At 52.7% G+C, this 16,809-nt stretch overlaps 5 protein-coding genes across 5 annotated transcripts; 3 read left to right on the top strand and 2 right to left on the bottom strand.

Annotated features, from left to right (window-relative positions):
* Window positions 1-2,178: 2,178 nt before the first annotated feature.
* On the top strand, window positions 2,179-5,232 carry UHO2_05996 (uncharacterized protein; the record flags this gene model as incomplete). The annotated part of the gene is made up of 4 exons (XM_041557710.1): window positions 2,179-2,600; window positions 2,667-3,783; window positions 3,942-4,204; window positions 4,290-5,232. 4 exons carry the CDS (start codon window positions 2,179-2,181, stop codon window positions 5,230-5,232), a joined length of 2,745 nt encoding a protein of 914 aa, XP_041413644.1.
* A 756-nt stretch (window positions 5,233-5,988) lies between these two features.
* UHO2_05995 (uncharacterized protein) lies at window positions 5,989-8,955 on the bottom strand (the record flags this gene model as incomplete). Its single annotated transcript, XM_041557709.1, has 10 exons — window positions 5,989-6,150; window positions 6,261-6,432; window positions 6,504-6,553; window positions 6,644-6,864; window positions 6,932-6,966; window positions 7,040-7,191; window positions 7,284-7,667; window positions 7,774-7,945; window positions 8,101-8,500; window positions 8,577-8,955. 10 exons carry the CDS (start codon window positions 8,953-8,955, stop codon window positions 5,989-5,991), a joined length of 2,127 nt encoding a protein of 708 aa, XP_041413643.1.
* A 677-nt stretch (window positions 8,956-9,632) lies between these two features.
* UHO2_05994 (uncharacterized protein) lies at window positions 9,633-10,896 on the top strand (the record flags this gene model as incomplete). Its single annotated transcript, XM_041557708.1, has 5 exons — window positions 9,633-9,687; window positions 9,759-9,905; window positions 10,013-10,071; window positions 10,143-10,713; window positions 10,811-10,896. 5 exons carry the CDS (start codon window positions 9,633-9,635, stop codon window positions 10,894-10,896), a joined length of 918 nt encoding a protein of 305 aa, XP_041413642.1.
* Window positions 10,897-11,099: 203 nt separating this feature from the next.
* Window positions 11,100-13,388, bottom strand: UHO2_05993 (uncharacterized protein; the record flags this gene model as incomplete). Its single annotated transcript, XM_041557707.1, has 1 exon — window positions 11,100-13,388. One exon carries the CDS (start codon window positions 13,386-13,388, stop codon window positions 11,100-11,102), a length of 2,289 nt encoding a protein of 762 aa, XP_041413641.1.
* A 1,112-nt stretch (window positions 13,389-14,500) lies between these two features.
* On the top strand, window positions 14,501-16,383 carry UHO2_05992 (putative mfs-multidrug-resistance transporter; the record flags this gene model as incomplete). Its single annotated transcript, XM_041557706.1, has 2 exons — window positions 14,501-14,624; window positions 14,855-16,383. The coding sequence occupies 2 exons, from the start codon at window positions 14,501-14,503 to the stop codon at window positions 16,381-16,383; spliced, it is 1,653 nt and encodes a 550-aa protein (XP_041413640.1).
* Window positions 16,384-16,809: the final 426 nt, after the last annotated feature.

The raw sequence follows: 16,809 nt of genomic DNA, 5'->3' as shown, positions 1-16,809 counted from the left end.
TATCGAATCACATTGCCAGCAAACCTTAGGGTGCATGATGTGTTCCATGTCTCCATGCTCAAGCCAGCAAAAACAAGTTCTCTTCCTCAACGTGCTGAACAGCCCACCATACCATCACTTCCAGATGAGGACCTCAACTTCGAAGTCGAAGCACTCATTGACAAATGTTCACACAATGGGACTACAGAGTACAAAGTGTTGTGGAGAGGGTACTCAGAAGAAGCTGCTTCATGGGAACCAGTAGAGAACCTCAACTGCCCCGACCTCATCCAGGAGTATGAGGTGTCGGAGGGGGGACGAGCGAGTAGACAAAGTAGAGAAAGGAGGAGAGAACAGGAGGAGTAGAGAGAGGAAGAGGAAGGATGATGTTGGCGATGTTGTCGAGGAGGAGGAGGAGGAGGAGTCAGCATGAACCAGACCAGAGCATGCCTCGACGGAGCTCGGCTCTTAAGAGGGGGGTAGTGTCATGGGCCTGGATGCTCAAGAAGCAGGAGGGTCACTGGTTCATATGGAAGGAGCACAGGTATCAAAGACCTAGTCGATACCAGTAGAGAGCATGGTCGTAGTGCAGTCTACATGGAGACCATGGACTCCTATGGACTCACATGCAAAGGAGAACCGAGCCACATGCGAGGAGGGCCAGGCACAGCCACAAGGAGGACCAAGCTCAAGGAGCAGGCACAGCCACAAAGAGGACCAAGCTCAGATGGTTACCACTCAGGGGCTTGAGAGACAAGAGTCATAGGACACTGGCAAGCAGGTCATGAGGAGGAGGAGCAGTGTCAAAGGAGTTGACACCAGGTCATGAGGAGGAGGAGCAGTGTTGAAGGAGTCGACACCACTCAAGAGGCACAGGGGTGCCAAGCAGGAGAGGCCCCTGAGCAGTACTCGATGAAGAAGGCACTCTCTGGAGAGAGACCAGGAGCAGCATCACTGACAATGCTGTGAAGAGGTATATAACCATGCTTTCTCATCATCATAGGTCGAGTGGATCCTCATCCACTCTACTCACCATAACTAGTTATCACTTCAGCATAAGTATATATTAGTTTCAGTCAGCATAGCAGCAATCTATCAAGGTTGCTCCTCATCGTAGTGTGTGTGTTGTATCACCACTACCTGATGTCTGAAGGCGCCTATAGCAGGTTAGCGGTCTGGATCAAGATAGAACTGAAGGCAGTAGTCCACTGTGGTCCGGGGATCACTTCAAGCATCAAGTCAACACACTGGACACTCGTGTTGACGCCACCAACCTTATCACCAACACCATCAACCTCATTATCATCAATACCCCCCAACCTTATCACCAACGTCATCAACCTCATCATCATCAACACTCACACCAGACCTTGGTGTCATCATAACATTGATATTGATCATGCCGAGCTACCCCTGAACGGAGTGTCCACAGAGGTCAGCTGAAACCTATGATAGTATATACAATGAATGCCACCTGCTGTCACTGCACAACTTGATAGTCACCAATACCGAGACAATAGCTGTCGCACAGTTTGATAGTCACCGAGTATCTCGACAGACCGACCTGGGTTTCAGGCGCGAGACCCCTGACACAGTGTTCCTCAACACCTGCAGTCCAGTCCCTTACTGTAGGTGGTGTTTGCTCGACATCTGTGGTCCAGTCAGTTATTGTAGGTGGTGTCCAACACCTGCAGTCCAGTAACTCCCATCCTCTGTAGGTGATAAGCATATCATGGTCCAGACAATGTTTAGAGAGCATTAGCAACAGTACTACAAACACTCATACTGTAAAGTAGAGTGTACTACTCTCCCTTCAGAGAATAATGGACATGCCATGCAACCTCTGAACAGAGTGTTCAAGGTGGTCAGCCAAGACCTACCAGTACAAAGCCATCTGGTTACATTAGTTGAAACATCCTGAGTAGATCTTACTTGATTGACCTCACCAATACCAATCGGAAACACCCAATCTGGTTTCTGGCATGCGACCGCTTACACCCAACACCCGCAACGTTGCGACGATGGCGTGCACTGCCTCCAAGTGTGCAACGGCGAGCACTGCCATCAAGTGTGCACAGGGGGTCGGCATCACCTGCAATGTCCTCCCCCCAGTCAGGCACACCATCGACATCCTATACCTGGCCACCACTGCCATCAAGCATGCTTCCTCTTGCTGCCCTCCCCAGGGGCCTTGTCAACATGCCACCTGACTCTGCTGCCAACCTCCTTCTCTCTCTGCTCACAGGTCCACCTCCTCCTCCCCAACCAAACACCCTCTGCAAGTTGCCCATCTTCAATGAGGCCAACTTCCCAGCTTCGGTGGGCTCCCTTCAGCTCTGCATCTGGTTGCAGTTCCTGGCCTTCTATCCCAACCAGGCTTTTGCTGACCAGCTTTGTGGTGCACTGTGTCACAGTGCCAAGCTCAGCTATGAAGGTCCTCTCTGCTCTGCCACCAGGCTCAACATCCCCAACCTGCCTTTGGACAACCACAACATTTTCCACCTCCATCAGGAAATCACAGCACATCTTTGGGAAAGTCACCTATGGGAGGTGCCCCATCCCCAGGTGACAGGACTCATTTGCTCTCCACTTGGTGTCATCCCGAAGCCCAACAGCAACAAGTGACACACCATTTACCACTTGTCACACCCTTGCCAACCTGGGTCCTGGCTGCTGTCCATCAACAGTGGCATCCAACCATCCTATGTTGCCATCCATTATGACAACCTGGATGCCATCATGGACTTCATCCACAAGCACCCCAGCACCTCCCTCTGGAAAGCAGACCTTGAAGATGCCTTCCAGCATGTCATTGTGGCTGAGTCTGACATGCACCCCATGGGCATCCATTTTGACAGTGTCTACTACCAAGAATGCACTCTTGCATTTGGTGCTCGCTCCTTGCCTTTCCTCTTCAACCTGTTTGCCAAGTTCCTGCACTGGCTTGTCACCTTTGCCTTACAGTTGGTGACTGCCCACTCACCCCTCTCCCATTCTGGTGTCTCCCACTATCTCAACAACTTCTTTGGGGCCTCAGACACCACCACTGACCCTGCCACCCCTGTCCAGCTCCTCAGTCTCACAGCCACAGCACTTGGGTTCAAGATTAGTGCCAAGAAGACCTGGTGGGCTGCAACCAGGCTTGAGATTCTGGGTATCGAACTTGACATGGTGGCCCAGATGGCTTCAATCACTGCCCCATGCTGCCAACACATCCTCCAGCTGTGCTTGCACATTGTGGCACATGGCTGCACCTCACTGCTGGAGCTGCAGCAGGTGGCAGGCCACTTACAGTTTGTCACCTGTGTTGCACCTCATGGCTGTGCCTTCTTGTGTCACATCTATGATGTGGTGCAAGCCCACTTCAAGGCCCCCTTCAGCCATTGCATCAGCAAGAACATGCAGGCTGAGCTCCTTTGGTGGGTCGCCACTCTCACCTCCTGGGACAATGTCTCACTGCTTCAACCCTCACCTCTAATGGTGGAGCACATATGGACTGATGCTTCAAAATGTAGCATTGGTGCTCATTTGGGTTGCATGGACAGTCCCTCTGCTGCCTTCTCTCATGAGCTCCCCTGCTGCCACCAGTGGAAGGACAACCACTTCCTGGAGGCTCTGGCAGTCTTGGAGGCCCTCTGTCAGTTCTCCCCACTCTGGACTGGTCATCATCGTGTTGTCATCCACATTGACAACAAGAACGTGGAATACAGCCTCCACAAGGGCTCCATTTGTGACCCTCAGACCCAGGTTCTTTTCTGGGAGATCTTTGCCCTCTGCCTGCACCTCCACATCGACCTGGTTCTGGTGTGCATGAGCTCAGAGGACAACATTCTTGCTGATGCTCTCTCTCACTGACAGTTCGCTTTCATCCAGCACCACTTCCCCATTGTGTCATCACTGCTCCAGTTCAACACCACTTGGTCCCCTTGGCCTTTGTTGCAGCATCTGGTCTCTCTTGCCAGGCTGCCTCCCTGCTCTGGTCTGGGCTCACCCACACCACCTGTGCCCATTCCACCACTGTGTACAACAACTTCAGCACCTTTGCAGCCTCTCTCTGCATCACCAACCCACTTCTGGCCTTGCCAAACATGCTCATTGAATGGGTCACCCACCACCATGCCTCAAACAAGTCCCTCAACACCATCAAATGGGACTTCTACATGCTCAAGTCTTGGCACATCGACCTTGGCCTCCCCATCAAGGCCTTCAACTCCCCCCGACTCAAGTGTGTGGTTCAAGGTTTCAAGCAAGTTGTTGGGGACCCCCTCCTGGTCACCAAGCTGCCAATCACTCTACCACTCTTGTGACAGCTCATTTGCACTCTCCCCACAGTCTGCCCCTCCCAGCATAACTGCCACATGTTCTGTGCCACCTTCTGCCTCACCTTCACCTGCCTCCTTCGGGCAGGTGAACTCACATGGGAGGCCTTTGGACCCAACACCCTTACTGTGTCTTCCATCACCTTCGCTGCTGACCACTTGCACACAACCATCATGCTGCTGGCCAGCAAGACAGACCCTTTTTGGCAAGGTGCCACCCTCCTTGTGCCTGCTGTTCCCCTCAGCACCTGTGCAGTGGCCAGCCTCCAGCTCATTTGTCACCACTGCACCCTGCAGGAGCCCCTCTTTGTGCTTGAGGGTGGCCAGCCCTTCAGTTGTGGCTCCTTCATCACCATGCTCTGGCACTGCCTGGGGGCCTGCAGGGTGGTGCTGTCCTCATACTCAGGCCATTCTTTCTGATGAGGTGCTGCCACATGGGCAGCAGCCAATGGGGCTGATGCCAACACTATCTGCGCCCTTGGCCACTGGTGCAGTGATTGCTTCTGACACTATGTTGATTGGTCTACAGCAGAGCATGCTGCCACCTCCAGGGTGGCCCTCTACTCAAACACCTCTGCTGTCCTACACCTCAACATCCCAGCCTGGCAGGATCTGTAGCCTGACTTTCTCTCTGGGTTCACCTGCATCTATGCCCCAGCCTCAGCTCGTGACTGTCACACCTTACAGTATGCCACTTGCATACAGTGTGGCCATGGCTGGGAGCTCACCAGCGACTCTCCCACGAGTTAGGCAATCTCACATTTCCCATGTCTCCAGTCCCGCATGTGGTGCGTGCACCTGGCAACCAAACACTGAAACCGGAAACACCAAATCTGGTTTCAGGCGCGCGGCCGCTTACAATGGTCTCAAGCAGGCAGATCGACTTTGGCATGCTGCGCTCGATGGGCAGCTACAAGCATTTGGGTTCAAATGATGCCGTGCGGAACCATGCGTCTACGTACGGGGAATCAAAGACACCATGGTGATGCTCGCAGTCTACGTGGACGACCTAGTTGTTGTTGGGGCAACATCGTTGCCAACCCATCAAACAAGCACCTAGTTGCTGCCAAGCGGGTTGTTAAATACTTAAAGGGAACCATCGACATGAGTCTATCTGCGAGCAAGACTAGTAATGGACAGATGCTAACAGGTTGGACAGACTCTGACTGGGCGGGGTCATGAGACTGTCAACGCTCAACGACAGGATATGTCTTGACCATTAATGGATTCATATGCAGTTGGTCCTCAAGGTGAAGTGTGGCCTTGAGCAGGATCAAGCAGTGCTCGATCTCTCAGGGTATCGGCTCATATTTCCATCAACATCTTGCTGGATCGTATCCTTCAGCAGACCTTTCCTCCAGGACCGTACAGAAGTTGCGATCTGAAGTGATGAAATGAAAATTGAGCGTGTGCGTGCACAACAAGATCAACCGCAGTGACCACCCAGCATAAAATGCGCGATCGTTTGTGAGTGTAAAGGCCACCAGGCCCTTCGTATCAAGGTTGAGATGAGGCTTGTGAAGGCTTGAGCCATCCTGACATGTATGTGCAATGCTCGCTCATATGAAGAAACACGAAGGATGCTGACGACTGCCATTGAAGCTCGTTCTGCTCGGACCATTACTCAGAAGCAATTGACAGGCAATGGACTGGTTCAGAAGAGGTTAGCATTGAGACGATACTTGTTACATCAAAGATTCCAAGGACGCCGGTGATATTCAATAGCCAGGTCTGTGATGTCCGGATTCAGGTTGGAAACAGGAGGTATTGGTCGCCGTTGAGTCGACTTAACGTCGTCGGCTGCGAAGTGTGCGATCAACCAAAGAGATATACCGCTTGAAGAGAGCTCCAGCTGTTTGTGGCACAGCATAGATCGGAAGGACGGGTGGAGCGGAACGGATTGCGAGTCAGCTTGCAGCACTGCGCATCGCTACAGGCGATCGTTGCATTACCTTTACTTACCTGGACTGCTTCGAGTAGGTCTGTTCGGGCGACAACGGCATCTTGCGGCTGCATGACGAAAGATCCGACTGACACGGCTCGTGAATCCCGGTCGGTAGACTTGTTGGTACTTGAATAGCTTGGTGGGCTTGGTCTGTCGCGCCTCATCGAGACAATCGTAGACTCCTCCAGACTGAGGTGTAGCAAAGGGAAGGCCGTCAGCACTGCATCCGCCGAAGTCTCGTCAGAGATGTACCGACTTACCAAAGAAGACCAAAGTAAGAGCTTCCTGCTGGGAAGAGCGACCTGTCAATCTGCTCATCAGCCAAGTGTGAGCAACCGAGACCATGCGAAACAGTAAGCAAAGCGAAGCGGTTGGCACACAATTGTCTCCCAAGCTTTACCTTGAGCTGGCCGTTTTGAAGCACGAGAAGGATACAGCCGAGAGGCTTGCCTGGTCGCGCGTTGACATCGTTTGCGATGGTCGCAATCTGCAAGGATCGCCTGAGGCTCGCAATCTGGCGCACAAATTCTTCAGAGGCCGAAGAGAACGGCTGATTGACGATACTAGGAAAGAGGTCCTGTGCCTGATCCCCGAAGCCAAGGGCGTATCCCCGTATCCGAACTACAACAGGAGGAGAGCTGGTCAGCCGTTGGGACTCTGTTCACGCTGACGTGCGGAAAGTACTTACATTTGTACTCGACTTGAAGACTCAATCGCTGTAGACTGAGGGAGAAGGACAGACGTCGCATGAACATGTCTGGTCAAATGGAAGGTGTAAGGACACAAACATACGTACGGGGCTGCTGGAGAAAGAAGAGCCTCGATTGAGGGCGTGTCTGGCTGACCTGGTCTCAGCACATGGTGCAACGTAAGCGTTGTGGCCTTCAGGTCGTGAGTGCCGGAGCAGGCAGTGTCTGCAGCAGCACTCGCAATGTGGTACATGCACACCTGTAATTTCGTCGGACCGAGGCGGGCTTCAAGGCAGTCAGATCGACATCCGTGTAGAGGCAAGGAGTCGGCGGACTTTGTGTGCAACTTACCCGAGTCCCATCTGAGAAGGTAGACACTGTACGTTCTGTGAGGTCGTCATTTGACAAAAGAATATTTGCGTGTCCGAGATCACTGCGGGAACCAGTGAAAGAAAGCTCCATCTTGCGTCCGCTAGGTAGCAACTTTGCTGCATCCTTGTTCTGGAACACTGATGACGTTGAGCAGTGCACGCAGCAAGCGAAGCTCCAATCTGTTTTGCGATTCGCTCTCCCACATACACTGCACCGAAAGCCCAGAAAGGTATGTTTAAGGTCGTTCAGAGGGAGCAGGCTGGCTGCTGATGAGGTGGCGCTGGTGCTAGGCTTGCCCGCATGGTTGCGCATTCGCGTTGTGTTGAGCGTCAAGGAGATTTCTGTGAGCGAGCCGTTTTGACGCTGATTAGCCAAGAAAAGAAAGGAAAAAAGGGAAAGCCAGAGCTCCGAGTTGAGCATCAAGTCCGAGTCAGGTGACAGGCTAGTATGCTAATGCTGGATTACGTACGGCGATGCGGCTGATGGTGCAGACCCCCACGAAGAAGATCTTGACCGTTGCGACCGAATTGTCGACAACGCGGCACGGCCTGCCGAGATCACCGAACAGATGATAGATCCTAAGTGGAGTAGCGGCAATGCTGGCCATCTGCAATCTCTCGAACATTGTGGCATCTGAAGATACGGATGAAGCAAATTGTGAAGTTCTGAACGCTGTTTTCCTCTAGATCGATTTGTGAGGAGGAGGGTGACATACCTGCGGATCTATTATGTGTGTAATGTCGTCAACGATTTGCACTCCGGACAGCCAATGGAAGCGGATACAGGCTACACTTACATATCTGCTACGAGTCGTTCTGGTTCTGACGAGCCATGTACTTTCGCTCGGTCGAGCAGAAGAGCGGTGATTGCGCCAAGCTTGCTGGTCCCTGTTGGATCGCCGATAGACGGGCATTGTGGATCGCAGTGACGCATCTCATCGATTGATGAGGCCCAAAAGAAGCAACGAATCTTCGGGTTGCCAACTTCTCTATTCTGTTGAAGTTTGTCGTTTCGCTCGAGAACAGGATGTTGGGTGTCTTGCTTGTGCCGGACTTTCTTGCCAGTGATAGCATCATAGAAGTCCCAGGGACTGGCACGAGAGCAGGGCAATCGACTTGCAGCACAGGAGCTACACGTCCAGCCAGCTCTATTGCAAGACCTCTTGAGCTTCTTGCATTGTACACAAGTTGGTGTCACTAGTGTTGAGATGTGCCGGCGTCAGCAAGCGTTGTCCGAGACAAGTCTGTATTCCGCAAGAGGGGGGATTCTTACCTAGAAGGAGATCAGGGTTGGTGGGATGAAGGTGAATTGCATCGCGAGAAATGCGATCCTCGATAACGTTAGCTGTGTCTGGAGACGCACGACGGATGACGACGTCGAGAAAGGGAGAGAAGCGCAAGGTCGGAGCGATAAGCGCCCTTGCTCTTGCGCTCTTGGATGACTTTTTGGTCGCTGTATCAGGCACGACGTCACTTGACGGTTTGAGGCCTGTGGAGCAGGCATTCAGGTGTTCGCGAGACTTGACCTGCTGCTGCCTTGGCAGTGACGCGTTGGCGGAGCTACGCAACTTGTGCGACTTGGACTGACGTCGAGAGATCTTGGCTCGGGATGAGTCTGACGCAGATGGCGCCTCGTTTCTTTTACGCTTCATAGTTAGGTAGTCGAAGAGCGGAGATAGCGAAAGCGCTGTGGATCACAAAGCATTTTCGGTGATGCTGATGAAGGAGAAGAAGAAGAAGAAAGAGAGAACAAAAAGAAAAAACAACAATTGGACAGCTTGCAAAAGAGTGGGGGAACTGGAGGCGCTGTCCCGCGGAAGGCGTAACGCCGTTGCCGCTTAAGGCGTCACGCTGCCGCCGTACCGACAAGATTGACCGTGAGGTGGACCGTGCGCGTTGGACCGTGAGGTGGACCGTGCGCGTTGGACCGTGAGGTGGACCGTGCGTTGGACCCTGAAATTGGCAGCAACTCCCGAGAGCCGAGCCAGACTGGAATCGGCTCGGAACTTGGAAGTCTGTGTATCTCCGGACATTAGCGACCTTCTGTCTTTGTGACATGACACACCCATTGCTTTCGAGCCTCTCGTTTGGAAGCAAACCTCGAAAGGGGCCCAATCTGGCAAGTAGCATCGCTTGCAGCAGGGTGTCAGCTTCGTTGTTGCCACATCTGCTTTCAACTCAGCCCAATCTGTATACCACACCGAGCAAGTCGTGAATGCTTGCACCACTAACGACTGCACTCACCATCTTCGTCACCGTGTTGGCTTACTTGACGTCTCGCAACTTCATCAGTCGGGCTTCGCAGTCGTCGTCGTCGGTCCTGTCCAACATGGTGAACGCGACAAAGGCGCCGGTCTACTTCATCAGCCATGGTGGCCCACCAAGTACGTAGCAAGCAAGTCATTCTCACCATGGACATGATCGGAACTGACTTGAGCTCTTTATCCGCATACAGCTATGTTCGAGCACACACACCCCGCCTACCAGCACTGGCTAGAGTGGGGTAAGGAGGTGCGCACACTCCATGATCAAGGCGTTATTCGAGGACTTGTCTTTGTCAGTGCCCACTGGCAGGCTGAGGATCTCAGTGAGGGTGTCTACCGTACGTTCTATCCCTCTACTCACTTGAGTCGCGTGCACCACGCACTTGAATCCCACACCTGAGCAATCTGACTGACAGTGAACCTCTGCTTGTCTTCACCACGATAGTCAATGTCGATGAGAAGAATCCGCTCGTCTACGACTTTTATGGCTTCCCGGATCACTTTGTACGTCCTACCCTTCTTCGCGTGTCGACCTGTCATCTTTGCTGACTATCCATCCCTGTCTGCCTTTCCAGTACAAGCAAAAAGTCGAGTCTTCGAACCCTTCGAACCTTTCAGCTCTCGTTCTTGAACACCTTCGCGATAGTGGCCTTCCTGTATATCCAGTCAATCGCGGCATCGATCATGGCGTGTGGTGTCCTCTCAAAGTGGCTTTCCAGAGGCCTTACCTCGAAGACCTTTGCCCCGAGCAGTGCAAGTCGCAGCGAGCCTCGATTGATACTCCTTCGATTCTTCCTTCCACTTTGTCGCTCACGCAGGTCTCTCTACCGGCCTCGGACTCCTCGATGGACTCGCTCAAACTTGGCGCATCGCTGCGAGGGCTTCGTGAGCAGGGGTTCGCCATCGTTGGTGGTGGCATGTCTGTCCACAACCTGCATGACATGATGAGGTCCTTCGCATCAGCAGATGGTAGGGGACTGGGCAAGTTGCAGCCAAACTCTTACTCCGTCACCTTCCTCAAGGCGCTTGACGAGGCCATGACCGTTCCATCGGCAGCAAGAGATGAAGACAAGTGGAGCAACGCATTGAAGCTTGAACAGAGAAGCGACTTCCTCTCGGCTCATCCCACACCAGAACACTTTTTGCGTACGTGTCGTGAAACGCAACCCTTGAGTTTGCTAGACACAGATAACAGAGCTGACATGCATTTCGCCTCTCTTGATGGACACTTTCTCCTCGACAGCTGCGCTCGTAGCACTTGGTGCTGCTCATGCTGACGAGCAAGGCAAGCTTACCTTTGCCCATGACGAAGGTCCCATGGGCTGGTGAGTGCTTCCATTCTGGCTTCGGGACCACTTTTTTTTTTTTTTTTTTTTTTTTTTTTTTTTTTTTTTTTTTTTGGTTTTTTTTCTTCTTCAATCTGCAAAGCTGACACACAAATTCGACTGGAACGTTTTCAACACTCTATGGTTACAGGAACATGTACAAGTGGGGATGAATGAGCATGGTCCTCAGTTGTCAACTTGTCAACATCAGCCCCGTGGCTCCTTCTGCAGAGCCAGTTTGGCTTGTCTGCGATCTTCTTCTTCCTTCTTGTCTCTCTCCGCCTGATCATGCAATCCAGCGGCAGCACTCTTTGCATTCTCTGCACTTCCACCTTTTCCAACTCTGTTTTTGCCGAATTGAACAATCTTCTTGCAACGTGCACGAATGTCTAATGCCGTTTCGATGAGAGCGAGTCCCCGGTAGAAGTAGACGTAAGACCACCAAGCACGCAGGTAGTCTTTCCACAGCGATAGTGAGGTGAGTAAGCTGGCTTTGCCGCTCTTTCGACGTTCTCTGAGTTGCTTGAGGTCGTCGCGGTAGACTGCTTTGGCGCAGAGACGAGCTGCGATCAGGAAAGGGCGGGTGGGGCCGTGCGTTGTATGCAAGCTTGCGTCTAGAGAGCGAGTCAAGTCGTTGAGCTTGAGTACCATGAGCATACGACGAGGTAGACGGCGAAGGAGCTCCATGATGGAAACAAAGAGGCCTTCCTTCTCCATGACTGTCTTGCGGATGTGTTCTTGCTCATCGTCAGTGAGGTTGCTTCCGCCGTCGATCTCAAGGAGACTTCCTGCCCTGTGGCGGTCCTTGACACCGAGAGGGTTCTTGGGATCGCTGCCTTCCAGACCAGCCCTGCCGGTGATGGCACTTTCCAAGATGGGGTAGAGATCATCGTCGATATCAGCAATGAGCTTAGCATATCGGCGTCGCTCTGCTGTGACTTGAGGGCTGGAACGCTGAAGTAGCGAGAGCCAAAACCTAGCGTAGTTGGCCCGAAGCTCTTCGTCAATGTCAAAGTACAGTCCGTGGTCGAGAAGGACGACTTCAAAGTTGTATCGCGATCGGCTACCAGGCTGAGCGGGACGAATAAGGACATTTCCGCCATGTGGATCTGCGTGGAAGAAGCCATGAAGGTAAAGCATCTGCGAAAAGACACGAGAGAGCTCCTGGCTGACACGGTTGCGGTCGATGTTGTGCTCTGCGAGGTAGCGAAGATCATCTGGACGACGACCGTCGATGAACTCCATGGCCATGACACGCTTGAAGACGTACCTGACCTTTGGAATGTAGACCGAGGTAGTAGGATAGTGGGCAAAGTCGTCATCAGCCCTCTTTGCGTTCTGAGCTTCGTGTCGAAAGTCCATCTCGAGGGGCATGTTCTCGTTCATCTCGTCGGCAAGCCACTCGAAGCTGAAGTCGGGAAAAAGTCGTTTGACCCATTTGACGAGCACGGTGACGGTCTGCATATCGACTCGAGAAAAGCGTTCAACATGAGGGTGCATCATCTTGATGGCAAGTGGCTCTCCTGTTTTGCGATCGACTGCACGGTGGACCTGCGCTAAGGAGGCAACACCGATAGGCTTGGGATCGATCTCGCTGAAGGCCTCGTCGAAGCTCATGCCAGTCTCGGTTCTGAACATGGCCTCGAGCTCGGGAAGTGGCGTTGGAGTGTTCTGGTCTTGAAGCGGGCGCAGCGTTTGTGTCCATTCGACGGGCAGCAGGATGACGGCGGAAAGATGTTGACCAAGTTTGACGTAGAGACCACCGTTGGTCTGCAACGCTTCTAGAATGCGGTGAGCCGAACGTAAATGACATTGTCGCAGCTCTTCCGCTTCTTGTTGGCGCGATTTGAACTTCTTGCCAAGGGTGGAGCGGTAGTCCCAAACACAGAGAGCGACAGCCTTGGCGATAGTAGTGGAGCGCGTCAGAGCCAAGAATGCGAAGTTGGTACCGTTCGCCTGCGCCTTCTGAGCCTCTCGTACATTTCTTTCCATCTCATCGTGAGGAAGCTGCAGGCCGTTGATCGGCGCTCGTGGACCGTCGAGATGGATGCTGTCTCCAAATTGATAACCGATAACACCGACGACAATCGCGACCAAGGCGACAAGTGCGACACGCTTACTGTTGCGACGGAACTTTGCATGTGCTGCGGCAGTCTCGTGTGGGTTGGGGATAGCAGGCTGATCAAAGCTGATCGCCTTTGGCTGAGGTCGTACAGGTGGATATTGCTTTCGGAATGGCCTTGCGTCGGATGACTTTGGCTTCACCTCTTGGCTCGCTGAAGCATCTTGCGACAAAGTAGGTCGGCGCTCTTCTGGAGTGTTGAGAAGGCGAGTGGATGTGGAGAAGGCGCTGACGTGATGAGCAATGCTTGTGCGTGGTGACCAAGTCGTGCGGACGGATTGGGGGACGGGTTGTGCGGGCGGCAGTGATCGAGCGAGTTGCGAACGCGAGAGTGTCGCCCTTGCGACAGCAACAGTTATTCCTGACCGCAACATAATAGATCCAAAGAGCGTATCGACGGCCGCCACCCGGTGCTCTTGAGCAAGTAGGAAATCAAACGCGCTCCTTACGATGACGGGCGTCCAATGAGCATGGTACGTTTTGCCGGCTAGATTTGCAGGGTCGTGCTGCTCGAGGATGGCGAGAGCCAGAACCTACTGGACTGAACTTGAGATTGCCCAGGGAGGTGTTGCGAAAGCAGTTGTTGTTGTTGTTGTTGTTATTGTTGTTGTAGTAGTAACAAGTAATCAAGAAGAAACCGGCAAGAGATGGAGTGTCAATCCGGTCTGCTGCTAACTTTAGCGTGCTTGAGTGGAGAATCGCAGTCTCCGAACCAACTCGAAGGGACAAAAGGCAAGCAAATACGCACGAAAAAACGACGTGAAAAACACAGCTTGTTTCCAGCTGTCATGTTAGCAAAGCGATCTTAACAGAGCTTTTTCTCCCGATCATCGCAATACATCTTCCGATTCCGCAAGATTCGCGATGTCGGACGAAGAAATCCGAAGGCCGACTTTGGCATTTGTTTTACCGGCGGAAATGGTTGGTATACCTCGTCATCAGGGCAACTCGCAGCCAGGCACTTGACACAAGCAGTGCTGGAAGCCTGTGATAGAAGCCGACGTAGGCCGTGTTGGAAGGGATCAGATCTCTTCTCCACGCTGCGACGGATGCAGGAGTGCATGTGTGTAGTGACAGCATAGCCGGTGTCCTAGATGGTAGCCTGTCAAAGACTTGCACCATGCCCGCAGTCAAACGCACTCCATATCCTTGTAGCCGCCGTCGCTCCTTATAGTTACCGTCGGAAACTTGTACCAAGCATCCCTACCTCGCCATACCTTGGAGAGCTCCTGGTCTATATATATTCAAGCTGCCTTGTCGGCGCCGACATGACCTTCCAGATCAACTCTATATCAACTATCTAATCACACCTGGCCCCAGGTGCATGCATGATGACTTGCACCTATGTCAAGACATGCCCGATCAACGTCAAAGAAGTATCTCAGCAGCTTATCCTAGCACTTTCTGCCTAGGTTCACACGTTCATACTCTGTCAAGTCAACTCTCTTCTCTTTCCACCAGACGCCGATCCAAAAAAACCAACACGATGGACAAGTCAAGGACATCCTCGGCACCGGCACAGGCTCTTCTCCCAACTCCAAGCCGACAAGATGAGTTTGATACAAGATCGCATTCGTCGCAAGACGAAACATACCAACAGTCTCCGCCAGGTAAGTTGATCGCCGCTCTGTTGCAAATGCATCTCTCGGAATGAGGTTGGTTCCAAAGTGCATCTGGTGGAAGCAGGTCCAAGCCCACCTTGATCTTTCTTCCCCACATTTGTTCATTCAGCTGACATTCAAACCCCGCTCTTGTGATTGCTTTCGCACCTTGGGCACTGCTCTGAGCACAGTGAGATCACGAGGTTCCTCGAGCATCTCGTTCCAATGTGGCCCTACAGAAACAAGTTCACGCGACCTCAAAGCTGCCCAAGACCATCGTACCGAGAAATTGGCGCAAGTTGCGAAGAAGGAGGAGGAGGAGGAGGAGACCGATTCAAACCTCGTCACTTGGGGCAGCCCTGACTCGCAAGAGAATCCACGTAACTGGTCAAAACGCCATCGATGGGCGGTGACGGTACTCGTATCTAGCTACACCTTGCTCAGTCCACTAGCGTCATCCATGATTGCTCCAGCACTTGCTCTGATCAGTCAAGAGTTCGGTGTCAGGTCGAGCGTCGAGCAGAGCATGATGCTGTCCACATTTGTGCTTGCTTTTGCTTTTGGTCCGATGGTACTTGCTCCGCTTACCGAGATGTTTGGACGCAGAATCGTGCTGCAGACGTCCAACGTCATGTTTATTGCTTTCAATTTGGGCTGCGGAGCGAGCCAAAGTTCAGCACAGCTTACGGTGCTTCGCTTCTTTGCTGGACTCGGCGGATCGGCGCCATTAGCTGTCGGCGGTGGTACGATCGCGGACCTGTTCGAGCCAGAAGAACGTGGAAGTGCAATGGGACTCTATAGCTTGGCGCCGTTACTTGGACCAGCGATCGGCCCGATTGTTGGCGGCTGGATCGTTCAAGAACTCAAGCAATGGAGGTGGATCTTCTGGATCTCTTCCATGTACGGCGGTCTGACGGCCTTGATTGGTGTCTTGCTGCTTCCAGAGACTTACCCACCCGAGATCCTCAAACGCAAGGCACGCAAGCTCAGAAAAGAGACGGGCAACCAAGAACTTTGCACGGCATACGAGAAGCAGGATGCTTCTGCATGGTATGAAAAGTTACGCCACAACATGGTGCGACCTTTCGTACTGCTGGCAACACAGCCGATCATTCAGGTCTTGGCCATCTACATGGCCATCTTGTATGGATGCATGTACATTCTGCTCACCGTATTCGCCGAGACGTTTGGGAAGATGTACAAGGAAAGACCGGCAATCGCATCACTCAACTACATCTCCTTGGCGATCGGCTTCACACTAGGTGGGCAGATCGGAGGAAGGGTTGTCGACTACTCATATCGCACCTTGACCGCTCGTAGACCAGACAAGAAAGGAGAACCGGAGTTCAAGTTGCCATTACTGATGGCGACCTCGGTGGTCTTCCCGGCTGGTCTGCTGATCTACGGCTGGACAGCAGAATACAAGACACACTGGATCGGCCCGAACATCGGAGCAGCACTGTTCGCAACAGGTGCGATGGGGACTTTCTTGGTCTGTCAGAGTTACCTGGTCGATGTACTGCCGCTGTACGCAGCTTCAGTGCTGGCGGCGGCAGTGTTTGTGCGGAGTTTGGGTGGATTTGCGTTCCCCTTGTTCGCGCCCTCCATGTACAGGGCATTGGGACAGGGATGGGGCAACACGGTGCTGGCATTGGTGTCGGCACTGATCGGCATCCCCTCGCCATATGTGCTGTATAAGTTTGGATACTATCTGCGAGCCAAGAGTAGATACGCAGCGGGTGATCGCAACGCGGCTAGCATCAAGTGATACTCCTCACTCGTGACTATGTGGAAGGATTGTTTCGCATTTGACTGTACAATAGACATGATCAGAATGACATTGTTGATGCTCATGCCTACATGAATAGACAGACGCCGTTGTCCAATCCTTCTCAGACGGATGCAGTATGTCGCTCTGATAGCTTTCATCGTGTTCGACGCAAGTTGCGAGACGGCGGACAAATGGCGAGCGTTGTGTTTGTTACGTGCGAGAAAAGGTGTCGCCTGGGGGGCCTTGCCACAGCATACACACAGGCCTTGCAGCGTTCTGTGTATACGTGTAGGGATGATAAAAACTATGTCGGCTATCTGTTAATCGGCATCCCGATGCCAGTCGCGATAGTCGATCGGGATATCAGGAGTGAGCCAAAAAAAAAAAAAAAAAAAAAAAAAAGTGTGAGATCGGAGTAGAAGT

This window comes from Ustilago hordei (assembly GCF_900519145.1).
Source record: "Ustilago hordei strain Uho2 genome assembly, contig: UHO2_contig_16, whole genome shotgun sequence".
NCBI lineage: Eukaryota > Fungi > Basidiomycota > Ustilaginomycetes > Ustilaginales > Ustilaginaceae > Ustilago > Ustilago hordei.
Note: the sequence above shows the minus strand (reverse complement) of the source record. Positions and strands in the feature narration are given on the sequence as shown.